The following is a 21,521-nucleotide window of genomic DNA, read 5'->3' as shown; positions in this document are numbered from 1 at the left end:
TACCAGCGGTGGCAATGTGTCTTCATTTTGTGTCAGCCAGCCCTGTACCACAGTAAAACTCGAAGTCAAGCTGTATGGGGATGCTTTGGCCAGGAGACATAAGCATGCTCTCTGCTGGGCACCATGGCCTCAATGCACCTCTGGAGCTAGGATTTCTGACAACCTCAGCTCCACACCAGAAATCAGTGCGGAGGAGATTTGAATATTAAAATACAAACTTAAATCTTATTCGTAACCCCAGGATGGAGGTCTCCAGGCCTGCTAGCCTCTTCCCTGCCACCAGGGATGGTTCACTCCAGCAGGGTATATAACAGCTCCCCACTAATGGGGAGCTGGCAGCCTGACCCTGCTGGAGTGAAAGGAGGCCATGGAGACCCCACAGGAGGTCGGGGGTAAGGGGAGGATTGTCCCCTGGGCATAGCCAGCCTGGCAATGCCAGACTGGCCCCCTGGCTCTTTCCAAGGAGCATGTTGGCCGGCACTGCCCACCAGGCAATGGGCAATGCCATGGGGGGGCAGGATTAGAGGGGGTTGTGGCCTATTGGGGACGGCCTGTGGGTTGAGCTGGTGTTGTGGGGGGAGGGGGCGTGGTGCCACTGCCACCCTACATATGGATACGTGGCAGAGAGAGGGAAGGGGATCTGGAGTGCAGGAGGAGGTGGGGTCAGGGCAGCCAGTGGGGTGTAGCTGGGGAGATCGAAGCAGGCCAGAGGTGAGGGGTGGTGGGAGGCAAGGAACGGTACATTGAACGTAATAACTAGGAGCAGGAGTAGGCCATTTGGCCCCTCGAGCCTGTTCCAATTCAATAAGATCTTTTCATGGACTCAGCTCCAGTGCAGGGGGTGGGGGGGGGGGTGGAAATTCAGCCAGTACTGCAGAGCTACTTCTCATGGGCACCGACAGATTGGCACATACGCAATGGTCCACTCAGCACTGTGCTGTCAGCCTGTCCAGCGGGAATAGGCCCCGGGCCCCCAGATTTTCGTCATGATTAACACTCAGACACTCTGAAGTGCACAGAGTGTGGGAAATTCATTTTGAAAATCCCACTTCAAAAAAAAAACAAGATTTAGTCCTGTTGTTATGCAATTACGGCACGTAGAACTTTTTTGGGGGGAGAATCCTGGCCTATTTTTCTGCTTCTTGGGTTGCTGCAGGTGTTTAAAGCACATTTACATAAAAATAGGGACTGAATATAATTGCGAAACAGACGCTTTACACACTATGTCAATTAATCCCCACTCTCTAATCCCATGTCACAGAAGAGAGATTTAAATCATCGATATTAAAAAGGAACTGTTAGATCTACTTCCTGATCAAGAAAACATCAACAATTAATTTGGTCGCTTGAAAATTGTAACAGAAATAGTGGCAATAAGACTTTTTTTGATTATTGGATTGATTACATGGTCGATCATTTCCATTACTTGTAGTTTCTTAATGAAAATTTAAGAGCCTCATTATATTTTGCGCACCAGTAAACATGTCGCATTTTTATGAAAATCAAATTATTAATGATGCATTAATTATTGTCACTCATCACATGACAACCAAAGAGTTTGGTTTTCTTAATTAGTTGGCATTTGTGCGACGTCCAATTCTTTGCTAGCTCTCTGTAGGAAGTGACTCCATTGTTTTGGAACAGTGAGTAAACTAGCACAGATCTAAAACTGCTGCTCTACTTCAGGCAGGGCTGCTGACTGAGCTCCCAAACATTCACACTTAATGTGTGTAGAATAGAGACGTATAAGATAATGAAGGGGATGGATAGGGTAGAGGTAGAGAGATTCTTCCCGCTTAGAAAGGATAGCAGGACTAGAGGGCACAGCCTCAAGATAAGGGGGGGGGGCGCAGTTTAGATCAGAGTTGAGGGGGAACTTCTTCACTCAAAGGGTGGTGAATCTCTGGAATTCTCTGCCCGTTGAAGTGGTGGAGGCTGCCTCGCTAAATATATTTAAGTCACGGGTAGATAGGTTTCTGGTAGACAGGGGATTAAGGGTTATGGGGAGAAAGCGGGAAAGTGGAACTGATCCACTTCAGATCAGCCATGATCTTGTTGAATGGTGGGGCAGGCTCGAAGGGCTAGGTGGCCTACTCCTGCTCCTATTTCTTATGTTCTTATGAATGGTGCAGCACAGTGGTTAGCGCTGCTGCCTCACAGCGCCAGCAAACCAGGTTCAATTCCCGGCCTCAGATCATTGTCTGTGTGGAGTTTGCACATTCTCCCCATCTCTGCGTGGGTTACCTCCAGATGCTCCGGTTTCCTAGTTCAAAGATGAGTGGGTTAGGTTGATTGGCCATGCTAAATTGACCCGAGTGTCAGGGTATTAGCAGGGTAAATATGTGGGGTTACGGGGATAGGGCTTGGGGGGATTGTGGTCAGTGCAGACTCGATGGGCCGAGTGGCCTCCTTCTGCACTGCAGGGATTCTAGGATTGAGACATTGGGGTGGGATTTTCCTCCCTTCTGTGATGCGCTCTACGGAGACGGGAGGTGGTCTGTGGCCTGCTGGCAGGGGGATCTTATGATTCTGCTGTTGTCAGCTGAGTTTGTATTTTTTAAAGTTTTTTTATTATTGTCACATGAAGGCTTACATTAACATTACAAAGTGTGAAAATCCTCTCATCGCCACACTCCGGCGCCTGTTCGGGTACACTGAGGGGCAATTTAGTATGGCCAATGTTTAAACAGCACATTGTTCAAACTGTGGGAGGAAACTGGAGCACCTGGAGGAAGCCTACAGAGACACAGGGGGAGGAGATGCAGGCTCCGCACAGACATTACCCAAGCCAGGAATCGGACCACTGTACCGCCCATGGCAGAGATGCACCATCGACCTTCCTGCTGACATTAGATTTTAATTGGTTCTTTATAAATCAGGTAATACGTGTCCTCAGCCCATTCATTCCCAGGTTGACAGGAGTGGAATCTGAGCTACATTTTGGAAGCTAAGTGTTTTCTTTCAGAGAGTAGCAAGCTAGACTTAATATTTATACAAACCTGTACTAATCAGGAGACAGACTAATTTTAGGGGGCAGAATTTTTTTGAAGTGTCTAATTAATATTTAGTTTTTAATCTAATAACCAATAGAGGGAGAGGGATGTCAATTGATCGAGTTGTGTGCTCCTCCTGTGTGATGTGGGGGACACATCAACTGTCCCTGAGGACTATATCCAGTTGCAGATGCTCACCGAACACATGGATTGGAAGAGCAGCAGCTGGAAGGGGAGGTCGTGCCTCACAAACCTTATCGAGTATTTTGAAAAGGTGACCAAAGAGGTGGATAAGGGTAAGGCAGTTGACGTGGTGTATATGGATCTTAGCAAAGCGTTTGATAAGGTTCCCCATGGTAGGCTACTGCAGAAAATGCAGATGCATGGGATTGAGGGTGATTTAGCAGTTTGGATCAGGAATTGGCAAGCTGATAGAGGGTGGCGGTTGATGGGAAATATTCAACCTGGAGTTCAGTTACAAGTGGTGTACCTCAAGGATCTGTTCTGGGGCCACTGCTGTTTGTCATTTTTATAAGTGACCTAGATGAGGGTGTAGAAGGATGGGTTAGTAAATTTGCTGACGACACCAAAGTGGGAGGAGTCGTAGACAGTGAAGATGGATGTTACAGTTTGCAGAGGGCCAGCAGAGCTGGGCCGAGGGGTGGCAAATGGAGTTTAATATGGAGAAGTGTAAGGTGATTCACTTTGGTAAGAATAACAGGAGTACAGGATATAGGGCTAATGGAAGGACTCTTAGTAGTGTCGACAAGCAGAGAGATCTTGGGGTACATGTGCATAGCTCCCTGAAAGTTGGCACCAGGTTGATAAGGTTGTTAAGAAGGCTTACGGTGTGTTAGCTTTTATTGGTAGGGGCGCTGCAAAGCATAGCAAAGCATAAGTGGTTGGGGTTTCAATAGTCAGAAACACAGACAGGCACTTCTACGCTCACAGAAGGGACGCCAGGATGGTAATTTGCCTCTCTGGTACCAGGGTCCTGGATGTCTCTGAGTGGGCACAAAGCATCATGAAATGGGAGGGAAATCAGACAGATGTCATTGCCCACACTGGCACAAATGGCATAGATAGAAAGAGTAACGAGGTCCTGCAATGGTAATTTAGGGAGTTACACAGAAGATTGACAAGCAGGACATCTAGGCGAGTAATCTCAGGATTACTCACCATGCCACATGTTTGTGAGGTTAAGAAGTGGGAGATAAGGGTGGCACAGTGGTTAGCACTGCTGCCTCACAGAATCAGTTCGATTCCCGGCTTGGGTCACTGTCTGTGTGGAGTTTGCACATTCTACCCATGTCTGTGTGGGTTTCCTCCGGGTACTCCGGTTTCCTCCCACAATCTGAAAGATGTGCTGGTTAGGTGCATTGATCTTACCAGGCACTAGGTAACTTCATAGTAATTTCACAGTAACTTCATAGAATCATAGAACCCTACAGTGCAGAAAAAGGCCCTTCGGCCCATCGAGTCTGCACCGAACACAATCCCACCCAGGTCCTACCCCCATATCCCGACATATTATACCCACTAATCCCTCTAACCTACACATCCCTGGACACTAAGGGGCAATTTCTTAGCACGGCCAATCAACCTAACCCGCACATCTTTGGACTGTGCAGTGTTAATGTGAGCCTTGCTTGAGACTAATAAATAAACTTTAAAAACTTTATCGTGCAGCTGAATATGTGGCTAAGGAACAGGTGTAGAGGGGAGGGTTTCAGATTTGTGGATCACTGGGAAGTCTTCCAGGGAAGGGGCCTGTACAAGAAGGTACACCTGAACTGGAGGGGCACCAATATCCTGGCTGGGAGGTTTGCTAGTATGGTTCAGGTGGGTTTAAACTAATGTGGCAGAGGGGTTGGGAATCAGAACAGTAGGTCAGCATGGGTAGAGACTGGGAATGAGCATGGGACCAAGGCCAGGCTAGCTAAGGGGAAGAGCAGGCCAAGAGAGGTCAAACTCAGTGGGTCTGGAGGTCTGGAATACATCTACTTCAATGCAAGGAGTATAACAGGTAAGGCAGATAAACTTAGAGCCTTGATTAAAGTGCAGGAGTTGGTTGTGGTAAGGGAGGCTTAATTAAAAAATGGACAGGACTTATGAGGAAAGGCTGAGGGACTTGAGGTTATTTTCATTGGAGAGAAGAACATAGAACATTACAGCGCAGAACAGGCCCTTCGGCCCACGATGTTGCGCCGACCAGTTAAAAAACAATGACCCTCTAACCTAAACCAATCCCTTTTCATCCATAAACCTATCCACGGATCTCTTAAACGCCCCCAAACTAGGCGCATTTACAACTGCAGCAGGCAGGGCATTCCAATCCCTCACCACCCTTTGGGTAAAGAACCTACCCCTGACATCCGTCCTATAACTACCCCCCCTTAATTTAAAGCCATGCCCCCTCGTGCTAGCTTTCTCCACCCAAGGAAAAAGGCTATCACTGTCCACCCTATCTAAACCTCTAATCATCTTATATGTCTCAATAAGGTTACGAGGTGACCTGATTGAGGCATACAAGATGATCAGAGGGTTAGATAGGGTGGACAGTTGAGAGCCTTTTTCCTCGGATGGTGATGGCTAACACAAGGGGACATAGCTTTAAATTAAGGGGTGGTAATTATAGGACGGATGTCAGAGGTAGGTTCTTTACTCAGAGGGTAGTAAGGGCGTGGAATGCCCTGCCTGCTGCAGTTGTGGACTCGCCAACTTTAAGGGCGTTCAAATGGTCAGTGGATAGGCATATGGATAACACTGGAATAGTTTAGGTTAGAGGGTCATTAGATTGGTTCCACTGGTCGGTGCAACATCGAGGGCCGAAGGGCCTGTACTGCGCTGTAATGTTCTATGTTCTAGGACCAGCAACTAAATATACCGGGATATAAATATACCGAGACAGAGGGGAAGGTAAAAGTGGTGGGGCGGGGGTGGTTTACAATACTGGTAAGGGAACATATTGCAGTTGTACAGAGGGAGGACACCTTGGTAGAACCATGTAATGAAACACTGTGGGTAGAGCTTAGAAACAGGGTGGGGGGTAACCACTGTAATGGGGGTGTACTACAGGCCTCCCAACAGCCCATGGGAAGTTGGAGAATGGATATGTAAGCAGATTCTGGACAGGTGGAGAAATAATAGGATTGTTGAAGTGAGAGACTTTAATTTTCCTCATATTGACTGGAAATCCCTTAGGGCTAGGGGTCCAGATGGTGAAGAATTTTTTAAGTGTGTCCAGGAAGGTTTTTTGGAACAATAAGTGGATAATCCAACTCAAGAGGGGGCTACGCTGGATCTGGTACTGGGGAGTGAGCCCAGCCAGGTCATCAAAATTGCAGAGGGGGAACATGTGGAGAATAGTGATCACAATTCCATAAGCTTTCGGATACTCATGTAAAATAACAAGTGTTGTCCTAGGGTTAAGGCGCTAAACTGGGGGAAGGCTAACTACAATCGGATTAGGCAGGATTTGGACGCTGTTGTTTGGGAGAGGCTGCTTGAGAGTAAATCCACATCTGACATGCAGGAGTCTTTTAAGGAGCAGTTGATCGGAGTGCAGGACAGACATGCGCCTGTAAAAAGGAAGGACAGGAAAGGCAGGATTCGGCAACCGTGAATAACCAGGGAAATTGCGAGTCTAGTCAAAAAGAAAAAGAATGTATATACATGATGTCCAGACAATTAAAAACAGATGAAGCACTTGAAGAATGCAGGGAAAGTAGAAAATAACTCAAACAGGGAGTTAGGAGGGCATAAAATGTTGAGAGGAATAGATAGGGTGGATTCTCGGAGGCTATTTCCCAGGGCTGAAATGGTCGCTACGAGAGGACACAGGTTTCAGGTGTTAGGAAGCAAGTATAGAGGAGATGTCAGGGGTAAGTTTTTCAGTAAAAAGTCTGACAACACCAGGTTTCAGTCCAGCCGATTTTATTTGATAGTAAATTCACTAGCTTTCGGGTTAGCCTCTTCGTCAGGTGAATGGAGAGTTTTTCACTCAGAGGGTGGTGAGTGAGGCTGCCGTCGGTGGTGGTGGAGGCGAACTCGCTGGGGTCTTTTAAAAGACTTCTGGATGAGTATATGGAATTTAATGGGATTGGGAATTATAGATAGTTCTATGGCTTGGTAGGTATAGATGTGATCGGTGCAACTTGTGGGCTGAAGGGCCTGTTTGTGCTGTAGTGTTCTATGTTCTGTGTAAAAAGGATCACAAAATATCCTTGTCAGGCAGGATTAAGGGGAATCTCAAGGCATTTTGTACAAATATTAGGAACAAGTGGGCAGTTAGAGAGAGTTGGTCAGCTTGTAAGTGCATACAGTTTTAGTTTAGGCAGGCATCATGATCAGCACAGGCTAAGAGGGCCATGGGGCCTGTTCTTTTGTTCGTTGAGAGAGAAGTTAATAAATAATTTAGTGTTCCAGGTATTTTAATAGGGGTCATTGAGTCCAAAAACAATTCAACATGTATAAAACACTAGTTAGACCTCAGCTGGAATATTGTGTACAATTCTGAGCACCACATTTTAGGAAAGATGTGAAAGCGTTTGAGAGAGTGCAGAAGAGGTTTACAAGAATGGGTCCAGGAATGAGAAGCTAAAGTTACGAGAATAGATCTATGATCTATGAGATTGGAGAGGTTGGGACTGTTCGCCTCAGAGAGAGGAAGGCTGAGGGGAGATTTGATAGAGATGTTCAAAATCATGAGGGGCTTAGACAGAATAGATATAAAACTGATTCCATAAGCAGAAAGATTGAGATTGAGAGGGCGCAGACTTCAGGTCATTGGTAAAAAAAGCAAAAGCTGATATGAGAACAAATTCTTTTGCACAGTGAGTGGTTAGGGTTTGGCACTACATGGCCTTTGTGGTAGGTTCAATCAACATAATCATGAGGGATTGGATGATTATTTAGAAAGAAACAATGTGCAGAGTTATAGGGAGAAGACAGAAAAATTGCACTGGTTAACGTGCTCATTTGGAGAGACAGACTGAACAGATTGGCCAAATAGTGCTGTAACAGTTCTGAGATTAAATATCAATACATTTAAATTCTTTCAAGTACTCAATCCCTTATGAAAATAAACATAAATGGCCCCATATCAAAGACTTGGGGCATGATCTTACGTGCTGTTTATGCCATGCTCCTGCTACGGCTAAGGTGGAGAATTTGGCACCTGTGTGGAGTTTGCACATTCTCCCCGTATCTGCGTGGGTTTCCTCCAGATACTTCAGTTTCCTCCCACGATCCAAAGATGTGCGGGTTAGGTTGACTGGCCATGCTAAATTAACCCTAGTGTGGGGGGATTAAGGAGGATAGATATGTGGGGTTATGGGAATAGGGCCTGGGTGGGATTGTGGTCAGTGCAGACTCGATGGGCCAAATGGCCTCCTTTTGCACTGTAGGGATCCTATGATTCTCTGACTCTAAATCTCCATTCCCTGTGACAGGATAAGAAAATCCCACCGAAATGAATGGCTATAGCATCCCAGCCTTTATAACCATTTGGAGTTGTACATATGACTATTAATTTACTGACCCACACTGTGATAATGATAGGTTGTAGAATCAGTCATGCATTACTAATTCTACAATGATAACACTCAGGTGCAATGCAAGCATACAGCAAATAAGATTGGAAACAACCGCAGCAGGATGTTATTTTGTTCAACATTTTAAAGAGCTTTGGAATTTAAATAATTAGACAACTTGGCAGTTCTACTGCATCTATTCAGTTTTTATGTGAAATGACACATTCATGTCTACTCCTAACAGTCCCAAAGATCACCTTTCCTCTTCCAAAGGACCTCTCAAATAGGATGCCTCACTTCTCCAAATATTTCTGACAGCTTTATACCTTTCCCTTAAATATCTTAAAACCCACATGGATTCTCCATTGTCATCCATGGTGGGATCCATTGCCAGCAAGAATGGAAAACTTGGCAATCCGGCCAAAACTTCATTCACTTTCAGCAGCGTTGGAAAATCCCACCCATGAACGAGAACAGAACATTTCAGCAACATACCAGTTCCAAGAATTGCATCTGTTTCAGGTGAACTGCACTGTTACGTGCTGCATCCATGAAGCACAGACATGCAAACTACATCCTGCTCCCCCCTATTCCCCCAGACCCCAATCCTTGCCCCCGTTGCTCCCAACCAAAATGATGGGTGCCAGGTTCGGGGGGGGGGGGGGTGGGACTTCTAGCTAAGATGTAAAGCCCCTCTGTCTTTGCAAAACTCTGGGCCTAGAACTGCAAAATGTTTTCGAACTGAGGAAAGGCTGAGGGACTTGAGGTTAGAGAGAAGTAGGTTACGAGGTGACCTAATTGAGGCATACAAGATGATCAGAGGGTTAGATAGGGTGGACAGTGAGAGCCTTTTTCCTCAAATGGTGTCGGCTAACATGAGGGGACATAGCTTTAAATTAAGGGGTGGTAATTATAGGACGGATGTCAGAGGTAGGTTCTTTACTCAGAGGGTAGTAAGGGCGTGGAATGCCCTGCCTGCAGCAGTTGTGGACTTGCCAACTTTAAGGGCGTTCAAATGGTCAGTGGATAGGCATATGGATAACATTGGAATAGTTTAGGTTAGAGGGTCATTAGATTGGTTCCACTGGTCGACACAACATCGAGGGCCGAAGGGCCTGTACTGCGCTGTAATGTTCTATGTTCTAACTGTAGTCTCGCTAAGAATAGATATACAAGAAGTTGTATTACGGACAAATGGCTAAAAACAGGCACAGACTGTAACATGATTGATTCTGTTCTATTGTGGGGGAGGCATTGGTGTAGCAGTATTGTCACTGGACTTGTAATCAGGGTAATGACCTGGATTCAAACCCCACCATGGCAAATCTGATTTTCAGTAAGAATCTGGAATTAAAAGTCAACTGATGACCATAAAACCGTTGTCGACTCTCTGACTCACTAATGTCCTTTAGGGGAGGAAATCTGTTGTCCTTACCCGGTCTAGCTAACATGGGACTCCAGAGCAATGTGGTTGAGTGTTAACTGCCCCCAAAAGGGGCATGGACGAATAAAATAAAAAATTCTATTTGGAAAGTCTAGTTTGATGCAACCAAGAAATTTAATGTTTTTTTTCCAAATCGAAGAACTAGTTAAACGAAACTTAAAACCCAACCCCGGGTGGTGATTTATTGGGCGTGGGAGAAATGGAAGTTAAATAAAGTTTAATTACAATATATTTGACTGCTACGCGGGCATTTAAATCCATCATATTAATTCACCGTATTAATCATCCACATTTTCTCCGTACTTACTCCATGTTCATCCTCATTACCAGACTCAGTGATAAATAGCCCGCAGCTGCAAAGTTGTCCTTATAACGTCCCATTTTAATGACATCCAGCCATTCGTCTACAGAGGCAAAGGAGGTGTAGCTGGGAATGTTTCTGTTTAGGAGAGGGCTGTTCAGTCTGCAAAACAAAGAGTGCGTGGCAACGTGAAAATAATACTGAGAGGCCTCATCATTCACCCGACAATGCTCGGTGCTAAAGTTATAACATTGATGTATCTTCCTGGAAGGCGGCACTGGTGACACATCCATGCCTTGAAGTCTTAATTATTAACTTTTAATTCCTGTATTAGTCACCCTAGAGCTTCCACGTTCAGCTTTCTAGGGAAGGGTGTTACATTCTTCACATTTTCAGCTAATCCCATTTAAAAGGCGCCATGGAAATGAAAGCGCCCCAGTCAATCTGGAGACGTTACAAATGAAGCCACGGAACTCAATTTTTTGGCCTGGCGCAATGTTGAAGCAATTGCAGAATTGCTGCCTCCGTGCAAATGGAAACCCGCTGTCAAAGGAACTCAACTCCTCAAGCTTGTTTTCTCACTCAGTTAGCTGTTCCATACTCTAGAACTCCCTACCTGCCTTTCCCATATCCCCTAATATCCGTAATTAACCATCTACCCTCATGTCCTTTCATTCCTGGAAAACAGGGTTATCTCTCCTCGGAACTGCTTACTTTATAGTTACTGGATTGGCTGACAGGACAATCTGTGTTGCTTCTGATGTGGGAGATTTCACTTGCGTTTGGTGCTGTGGTGGGATATTTTTTAAATAGCTGAAATAAAATATCCTCTCTCGCACAGAGATGTCACGCATGGCCAATTACATTAGTGCACATTTACTGTCACAAAGCAAGATTAATAACTCTTAGTATGGTGACAGATCCTGTATGTCATGTTTTGTAATGTTGATACGTGGCTCTGTAATCTGTCACTACCGTTTTCTCGAGGAGCACTCATTTTGATTTGTGCATGAGTAAATAAATCTGCAATTTCCCCAGCTAATCAAACATTTACTGAACTGTTTAAAAAGCGCTTTATAAAGACAACAAAAGAGACTGTCAAAAGACAGCTGCTGCGAGTCACCTGATATATGATGTTGCCTGTTTGAACGAGAGGGCACAGCCTCAAAATAAGGGAGGGGGCAGTTTAGATCAGAGTTGAGGAGGAAATTCTCTCAGGGGGTAGTGAATCTCTGGAATTCTCTGCCCATTGAAGTGGTGGACGCTCCCGCAATAGAACCATAGAACCCTACAGTGCAGAAACAGGTCCTTTGGCCCATCGAGTCTGCACCGACCACAATCCCACCCAGGACCTATCCCCATATCCCTACACATTTACCCATTAATCCCTCTAACCTACACGTCCCAGGACACTAAGGGGCAACTTTAGCACGGCCAATCAACCTAACCCGCACATCTTTGGACTGTGGGAGGAAACCGGAGCACCCGGAGGAAACCCACACAGACAGTTTACAGATTACTGATTAGAATGTGAGTCTTTACAACCAACCTGCTATCCAAGTCTTAAAGATGCAGACAATGCGAGGGGAAAGAGCATTAGGCATCGGTTAAAGAGATGTGTATTGTCTCCAGTTAGTACAGTAAGTGAGGTTTTGCAAACCCTCATTGAATATGTCGATAGATTTCTGATCGATAAGGGAATTAAGGGTTATGGGGAGCAGGCGGGTAAGTGGAACTGATCCACTTCAGATCAGCCATGATCTTATTGAATGGCGGGGCAGGCTCGAAGGGCTAGGTGGCCTACTCCTGCTCCTATTTCTTATGTTTGGTCAGCTTCTGGAAAGTTGCGGTGCGGAATTACAATTCAAACATTGCAACTTGTACCGAGACAGGGCAAACTGCTTTAAAAAGCACTGCCACCTTCCAGGGTGAAGGGGAACAAATGTTCAGAGCTATCGAAACCCATCACTGTCTGAGGAAGGAATGTTAAAATGAAAAGTGCTGGATATTGAAGCGATGGCTGCCACTGACAAGCCCACCCTAAACCCCTTAGAAATAGACAACGGGTGAGCCTTAACAGGCCAGATTACAGTAACTGCAGAGAGGTGAGTGACGCAAAGAATGTCAAGAGAGTTTTCAGCAAAGGAATCAATTTGAAATGATGACCGCTCTCCCTTTCTCTCTCTGAGAAAAAGTATATGCCATCTAGTTCAAGAAATCAGCTATCAGAAAACAGCAGTAATAACTGTAATGTCATCTACATCAATTAAATTAAACATAATAAATGAGGACATCAGCGATCCTGTTAGAATGAATGGAATATGTTGTACTGGAGCGTACCTGAGTGACTACTTCAACTCCAATCCTATTAGAGTGTATTTTACTTCACAAAACTGACAACTGATTGGTGACCCGCTGGTTAGCACCGCTGCCGCACAGTGCCAGGGACTTGGGTTCAATTCTAGCCTTCGGTGACTGCATGGAGTTTGCATGTTCTCCCCATAGGTTTCCCCTCACAGTCCCAAGATGTGCAGGTTAGGTTCATTGGTGGTGCTCAGTTGACCTTTTAGTGTGAGGTGGATTAGCAGGGTAAGTATGTGGGGGTTACAGGGATAGAGCCTGGGTGGGGTTGTTGCCAGTGCAGACTCGATGATCCAAATTGCCTCCTTCTGCACTGGTGGGATTCAACGTGGCCGCACTGAGGAAACCCAGCTCAATAAAGTTGACAGCAAAGTTTATCAATCTACACTTCCAGGGCAAGAGAAGGACACTTAACTGGATAACCATCTAACTGTTTTTTATTGGACTAGAACTTGCCTTATTTCTTATACCTGTATGTGAGATGTAACATTTGTATTATTCTTTCTTGCATCTAGTGATTAATAAATTTGCACTTTCTTTAACTTAAGAAAACTCTGTTTGATTGGCTCCTTATTGCTTATAGTTTCGATACATTTGGATTTGGAAAAGGTACATCCTCGTGAAAAAGAAATGTAAATCCTTGTTGTGACCAACTGCAGTGGATAAACAGAGGGGACCCTTCCCACCCAGGCTGGGACTGTTTATTAAAGGACTGCTGCGCTTATAGAACACAAAGCCTCAGGTTTGGCTCCTATTTTGGTCAAAGTGAGTTGACCTCAGCACATCCCGTACTTGTATTGAAGGAGATGCTGAAGGTGGCTGGATCCTGCCCTGATGAGCTGCAGTGATGAAGTTCTGGGGCTGCAATAATACACCACCAACGACCCCCCCATTTGGGAACATAGGAATTAGGAGTGGAAGTAGGTAACTCAGCCTGTCGTGAAGGCCGCCTTGGTGAACCCTGACCCGACGGTCAGAGGCTGAGTGCCTGTGACCGCAAGGTAGCCTTCACGACACACGACAGCGCAGAGTCGCTGAGCAGAGACTGATAGCCAAGTTCCACACACATGAGGACGGCCTCAACCGGGATCTTGGGTTCATGTCACACTATCTGCAACCCCCGTGACTTGCCTGGGTTTGCAAAACTGTACTGTTTGGAGACAATACACATCTCTTTAACCTATGCCTAATGCTCTTTCCACTCACATTATCTGCATCTTTAAGACTTGAATAGCAGGTTAGTTGTAAAGACTCACATTCTAATCAGTAATCTGTAAACTGTGTGTGCTGTTATATGCTCTGTCTGAGGCCAGAACTCTCCATTCACCTGACGAAGGGGCAAACCCCGAAACTGGTTGAACTTTAACCTGGTATTGTGAGACTTCTTACGACATTAACGTGACCCAGATAGATTTTTAAAACAAACAATGATAGTTTCTTGGTCACCATCATCAAGAGTAGGGACAAAATTCTCTAAGCTTCTGCAAGTGAATGGAGATTTGACTGAGCGCCTAATTTCCCTGTTCTCACTGGCAATGGAAGCAGGGCTTATAAGACAGGAGAGTACGGGCTGAGATTTATATTCTAGATTTACAAATTAAATTCAAATGCCACCAGCTGATTTAAACCCATGTCCCCACAATTTTAGGACCTTGGGGTTATTAGTCCAATGGCATAAACAATATGTCACCATCTTGCCAATTATACAACCTTTTTCCTTATTGCGGTCACTATGAAGTAGTCCTTTCTTGTATGATATTGGACTATTCAATGTTTCTTTAAACCAGCTACTATATGAAATGCAGGCCACTAGCAAGGCCAGTGATGCTGTGGGATTGATTGTTGAATGTAGAAACTTTCTGGTGGTTTGCCTTCCTCACTGAATGCCGTGGGCGGCACGGTAGCACAGTGGTTAGCACTGCTGCTCCACAGCTCCAGGGTCCTGGGTTCGATTCCCGGCTCGGGTCACTGTCTGTGTGGAGTTTGCACATTCTCCTCGTGTCTGCGTGGGTTTCCTCCGGGTGCTCCAGGTTTCCTCCCACAGTCCAAAGATGTGCGGGTTAGGTTGATTGGCCATGCTAAGAAATTGCCCCTTAGTGTCCAGGGATGCGTAGGTTAGAGGGATTAGTGGGTATAATATGTAGGGATATGGGGGTTGGGTCTGGGTGGGATTGTGTTCGGTGCAGACTCGATGGGCCGAAGGGCCTCTTTCTGCACAGTAGGGTTCTATGAATAGGAAAATCAGGTTGTGGTGATGTCCAAGCAGAAATTTCCAAGCGTTATTGTATTTGAGAATGGTCTAACATAACAGGCTGGATTCTCAGACCTTGCCCATGGCTGGGATTGAACAGTCCCACTGCAGTGAATGGAGATTTGATTGTGTGCCAAACTCTCCGTTCGCGATGGTTTTGGTGGCGGGGAGCCTGTTCAACCTCAAAACCCTTCACAGCTTCACTATAACCTTTACCCGATCTTCTCCTAACTCTTGCCTAATACGCTCATTTCCTGCTGTTCACCAGTGGTCATGAATGCATTCAATCACCTTAAAGGACGGCACGGTGCTTAGCATTGCTGCCTCGCAGCGCCAGGGACCTGGGTTCGATTCCGGGCTTGGGTGACTGTCCATGTGGAGTTTGCACATTCTCCCCGTGTCTGCGTGGGTTTCCTCCGGGTGCTCCGATTTCCTCCCACAGTACAAAGATGTGCGGGTTAGGTGGGTTGGCCATGCTAAATGGCCCCTTAGTGTCAGGGGGAATAGCAAGGTAAACAGGTGGGAATCTGGGAATAGGTGGGATTGTGGTCGGTGCAAACTCGATAGACTGAATGGCGTCCTTCTGCACTATAGGGATAGTATGATTCTAAGAATTGAGCTCAACTCTCATACAGAGCAGAGGGAATCCCAGCTATAAAACAATATAAAGATACTCTCACCCTACCTCTCCTATTGAGAGAATGTTTTTTCATGAAATGGAAGCTGTATCCTCAGGTAAGTAAATGCTTACAATGCTCTAACCTCGAATGATATTTGGTGAGAGTGGAGATTTTCTCTGTTGCCTCCAGGTGAGGTAATGACATTACCTGTTTCTTATATTGAATGTCCCCCCTCTTCCCGGCTGAGATGGCAAATGTGAAATGCAAAAACAAAATATTAACACATTTCAGGATATCTCACTCTATCAAATACAACAGTGTGTAAAAATTGTCTGTATTCGCCCTCTCTCCATCAATGCTAAACCCTCGTCTATTTATAGCTGATGGAAGAAGAAGCGATTCCACAGGACAGAGAGCATGGATCATTCAGGAGAAAAAGCCTCTCTGATGCTTTCTGCTCAGTTACTCCTTGTTAATGTTTGATGCAAGTCAGCTTAGGATGAGCAGGGGACATTAATGATATCACTGTCATTACAAGTCAGGATTGTTCTGGTGGTTTTTTTTAGCGCAGGAAGGATTCAGTAGCAAAAGGACAGTGTTTTAACGCAGTGTGCGGTGGTTTAAATGCAAGAGAGCTCAGCATTGAAGGAGCTTCCCGAAAGACTGTTAGAAAGGATATAGTGGCTTGGAGGGAGTACAGAGAAGGTTCAGCAGGCTGATACCGGAGATGAGGGGGTTGGACTATGAAGAGAGATTGGATAGACTGGGTCTGTACTCGTTACTGAGTTTAGAAGGCTGAGGGGGTATGTTATAGAGACGTATAAGATAATGAAGGGGATGGATAGGGTAGAGGTAGAGAGATTCTTCCCGCTTAGAAAGGATAGCAGGACTAGAGAGCACAGCCTCAAAATAAGGGGGGGCGCAGTTTAGATTGGAGTTGAGGAGGAACTTCTTCACTCAAAGGGTGGTGAACCTCTGGAATTCTCTGCCCGTTGAAGCGGTGGAGGCTACCTCACTAAATATATTTAAGTCACGGGTAGACAGGTTTCTGACAGACAGGGGAATTAAGGGTTATGGGGAGAAAGCGGGAAAGTGGAACTGATCCACTTCAGATCAGCCATGATCTTATTGAATGGTGAGGCAGGCTCGAAGGGCTAGATGGCCTACTCCTGCTCCTATTTCTTATGTTTTTATGAAGTAATGGCTTAGTAGGATAGAGGGGCTGAATGGCTTATCCCTGTCCCGGTGTTCCAAACCAAGACTGACCATAACTCTTCATTGTAACTATGATAGGTCGACACTGGCCTTGATAAGCATTTCATATAGTAGCTGGTTTAAAGGAACAGACCAACACCACACAAGAAAGAATGACTTCATATTGATCACAATAAGGAAAAAGGTTGCATAACTGGCAAGATGGTGACATATTGTTAATGCCATTGGACTAATAATCCCAAGGTCCTCAAACGTTCGATTAAGCTGGTGGAATTTGAATTCAATTCATAAATCTAGAATATAAACCTCAGCTAGTCCTCGCCAGTCTCGTAAGCCCTGCCTCCAATGCCAGTGAGAATGGGGAATGCGGCGCTCAGCCAAATCTCCATTCGTTTGCAGCAGGACTGGAAAATCCCAGTCGTGGCCAAGTACGAAAATTCTAACCCTAGTCTCAGCGGTGGTAACCATGGAACCGGTGAAAATGATAATAATTTGTATTTGTATCAAAAGTCTTTAAAACAATCGAAGGGGCACACACAAAGTATGAGTGTGTGGCCCACAGCTCTGATGGGGCCATGATAATAAGCAGAGATTTGTTCTATGTATGTAAATAAATGAACACAGTGGATTCGTAACAACTCCACACCTCAACCTTGATTGAAGATGGGCGTTCTTTGCAACTGCACCAGCTAACGGATCGCGACATTAGATTTTCTGCAGCATGCACTGCAGTTAATCACTGTTTCCCATCCTTTTACCATTATCGTGCTAGCCTAAAATATTGCCGCACATATAGACATAATATAATGAAGAGTTCTCGAGCCTTGCCAGCCTTTACCATGACCGCGGTAAGTGAGGGCATGGTCTGTGCTGTTATACGCAACTTTAACTGAATCGGTGTCTTTCAATAATTCATAACAAATAGGATAATAGTGCAAAGAGCAAAAAAAACCATTAAAATTAATGGGTTGGATCGTGACAACATGCGCTAATGTGAAATGGAGAAAGAAGCCAACAGTTATGACTGTAACACTACATTCTGCACTCTCTCCTTTCCTTCTCTATGAACGGTATGCTTTGTCTGTACAGTATGCAAGAAACAATACTTTTCACTGTATACTAATGCACGTCAAGAAAGGATGTCCCAAAGCATGGTACACTGGGGAGACCGTGTAGACGCTACGAAAACGGATGAATGAACATTGCTCGAAAATCACCAGGCAAGATTGTTCCCTTTCAGTTGGCGAACACTTCAGTGGGCAACAAGCTACCCAGCCTTCAGGAGAACAGTGACCACAACACCACACAACCTTGCCACAGCAACCTCTGCAAGACATGCCGGATCATCGAAATGAATACCATCATCACACGTGAGAATACCATCCACCAGGTACACGGTAAATACTCTTGCAACTTGGCCAACATTGTCTACCTGATACGTTGCAAGAAAGGATGTCCCGAAGCATGGTACATTGGGGAGACCATGCAGACGCTACGACAACGGATGAATGAACATCGCTCGACAATCACCAGGCAAGACTGTTCCCTTCCTGTTGGCGAACACTTCAGCAGTCACGGACATTTGGTCTCCTATCTTCAGGTAAGCGTTCTCCAAGGCGGCCTTCACGACACACAACAGCGCAGAATCGCTGAGCAGAGACTGATAACCAAGCGAATGTTGTCCCATTGTTTAAGAAGGGGAACAGAGACTTCCCTGGGAATTATAGACCGGTGAGTCTCACTTCTGTTGTGGGCAAGGTTTTAGAAAAAATTATTAGGGATAGGATTTATAGTTATTTGGAGAGTAATGAATTGATTGGAGATAGTCAGCATGGTTTTGTAGCGGGAAGGTCGTGCCTTACTAACCTTATTGAGTTTTTTGAGAAAGTGACCAAAGAGGTGGATGGGGGTAAGGCAGTGGACGTGGTGTATATGGATTTTAGTAAGGCGTTTGATAAGGTTCACCATGGTAGGCTTCTGCAGAAAATGCAGATGTATGGGATTGGGGGTGATCTAGGGAATTGGATCAGGAATTGGCTAGCGGATAGGAGACAGAGGGTGGTGGTTGATGGTAAATATTCATCATGGAGTTCGGTTACGAGTGGTGTGCCTCAGGGATCTGTTTTGGGGCCACTGCTGTTTGTAATTTTTATTAATGATCTGGATGAGGGTATAGTTGGGTGGATTACTAAATTTGCTGATGACACCAAAGTCGGAGGTGTGATAGATAATGAGAAGGGTGTCATAGTTTGCAGGAAGACTTAGACAGGTTGCAGAGCTGGGCCGAGAGGTGGCGGATGGAGTTTAATGCGGAGAAGTGTGAGGTAATTCACTTTGGTAGGAATAACAGATGTGTCGAGTATAGGGCTAACGGGAGGACTTTGAATAGTGTGGATGAGCAGAGGGATCTAGGTGTATGTGTACATAGATCCCTGAAAGTTGGGAATCAAGTAGATAAGGTTGTTAAGAAGGCATACGGTGTCTTGGCGTTTATTGGTAGGGGGATTGAATTTAGGAGTCGCAGCGTTATGTTGCAACTGTACACAACTCTGGTGCGGCCGCACTTGGGGAGTACTGTGTGCAGTTCTGGTCCCCACATTACAGGAAGGATGTGGAGGCTTTGGAGAGGGTGCAGAGGAGGTTTACCAGGATGTTGCCTGGTATGGAGGAAAGGTCCTATGAGGAGAGGCTGAGGGATTTGGGGTTGTTTTCGCTGGAAAGAAGGCGGCTAAGAGGGGATCTTATTGAAACATATAAGATGATTAGAGGTTTAGATAGGGTGGATAGTGATAGCCTTTTTCCTCTGATGGAGAAATCTAGCACGAGGGGGCATGGCTTTAAATTAAGGGGGGGTAGTTATAGGGTGGATGTCAGGGGTAGGTTCTTTACCCAGAGGGTGGTGAGGGATTGGAATGCCCTGCCTGCTGCAGTTGTAAATGCGCCTAGTTTGGGGGCGTTTAAGAGATCCGTGGATAGGTTTATGGACGAAAAGGGATTGGTTTAGGTTAGTGGGTCATTGTTTTGTAACTGGTCGGCGCAACATCGTGGGCCGAAGGGCCTGTTCTGCGCTGTAATGTTCTATGTTCTATGTTCTAAGTTCCGCACACATGAGGACGGCCTCAACCGGGATCTTGGGTTCATGTCGCACTATCTGTAACCCCCATGACTTGCCTGAGTTTGCAAAACCTCACTAACAGTCCTGTCTGGAGACAATACATCTCTTTAACCTATGCTAATGCTATCTCCACTCACATTGTCTGCATCTTTAAGACTTGAATAGCAGGTTAGTTGTAAAAACTCGCATTCTAATCAGTATTCTGTAAACTGTGTGTGTCTTTATATGCCCTTCTCTGATCAGAACCTTTCACACACCTGAAAAAGGAACACCATTTCCGAAAGCTTGTGGGTTTACTATCAAATAAACTGTTTGGACTCTAACTTGGTGTTGAGAGACTTCTTACTGTACTAATGCACGTGACAATGATAAATCAAATCAAGGCTCATTTTACGCTGCTCCTGACTGAACTCGATGGAAATAGAAATGGCAAGTGAGGTAAAGCTGGCAGGTGGCACTCCGTCACTCCAAACTAGCATCTCCAGCAAAATCTTTAGGAAGGCTTCTCTCCTGGAGAACGACACAGTGGTGCATGAATTCTCACCTGCTTGTACTGTCAAGGATCTTGAGGGCAGTGGGGTTCCGAATGAGCTTGTCCAATACGCTGACAATCTGGAAAAACTTGGGCCTCTCATTGCGGTCTTTCTGCCAACAGTCCAACATGAGCTGGTGTAGAGCTGCTGGGCAGCCCATGGGAGCTGGGAGACGATAACCTTCCTCTACGGATTTAATCACCTGCAACATAAAATACCAACGTTACCAATCTTCAAAACAGGAGGGGAGATACCTCATGCTGTACTATATTAATTCCATACAGTAGACCCACATTACACAAGGAGAAGAAACTCAAGAGATTTACTAAATTCAAGAGGAATTAGAATTAGACCTCCAACGTTTAATAATCCTTCATGTACAGTCTGTCACCTTACCTAGCCATAAGAACATATGAAATAGGAGCAGGAGGAGGCCATCTAGCCTGCCCCGCCATTCAATAAGATCATGGCTGATCTAAAGTGGATCACTTCCACTTTCCCACTTTCTCCCCATAACCCTTAATTCCCCTGTCTATCAGAAACCTATCTACCCGTGACTTAGATATATTTAGCGAGGCAGCCTCCACCACTTCAACGGGCAGAGAATTCCAGAGATTCACCACCCTTTGAGTGAAGAAGTTCCTCCTCAACTCTGATCTAAACTGCAACCCCCCTTATCTTGAGGCTGTGCCCTCGAGTCCTTCTATCCTTTCTAAGCGGGAAGAATCTCTCTACCTCTACCCTATCCATCCCCTTCATTATCTTATATGTCTCTGTAAGATCCCCCCCCATCCTTCTAAACTCCAACAAGTACAGACCCAGTCTATTTAGTCTCTCTTCATAGTCCAACCCCCTCATCTCCAGTATCAGCCGAGTGAACCTCTTCTGCACTCCCTCCAAGGCCAATATACCCTTCCGCAAGTACGGCGACCAAAACTGCACCCAGTACTCCAGCTGCGTCCAGTTTTGTATATGATTCAAATCTGTATTACACTCTTACACCTCGATATTTACTGGGACAGGGCTTGCAAGTGGCAGGAAGGAGTTCTGGAAATACCGGAGATTTTTGATTACAAGGAGTGTTAGGTGTTTTAACGTGGGTTTCCACCCAAAAATAGCCTGATGGACAAGTGCGATAGCAGGGGCAACAGCCA

The 21,521-nt window shown here is 45.5% G+C and overlaps 1 protein-coding gene across 1 annotated transcript in view; it reads right to left on the bottom strand.

The window, feature by feature from the left end:
• epha8 (eph receptor A8) overlaps nt 1-21,521 on the bottom strand; it is a 570,939-nt gene that overhangs the window by 10,633 nt on the left and 538,785 nt on the right. Inside the window, exons 15-16 of the mRNA XM_080181519.1 lie at nt 20,379-20,569; nt 10,279-10,434 (exon numbers count right to left, since the gene is read on the bottom strand). Of these exons, the coding sequence (XP_080037645.1) occupies nt 10,279-10,434; nt 20,379-20,569 (347 nt within the window). The remainder of the gene's footprint in view (nt 1-10,278; nt 10,435-20,378; nt 20,570-21,521) is intronic.

Source organism: Carcharhinus amblyrhynchos, unplaced genomic scaffold (assembly GCF_965287045.1).
Source record: "Carcharhinus amblyrhynchos unplaced genomic scaffold, sCarAmb.v2.hapA scaffold_41, whole genome shotgun sequence".
In the NCBI taxonomy this organism is placed as follows: domain Eukaryota; kingdom Metazoa; phylum Chordata; class Chondrichthyes; order Carcharhiniformes; family Carcharhinidae; genus Carcharhinus; species Carcharhinus amblyrhynchos.
The sequence above is the reverse complement of the archived record's forward strand: the minus strand, read 5'-3'. Positions and strand labels throughout refer to the sequence as shown.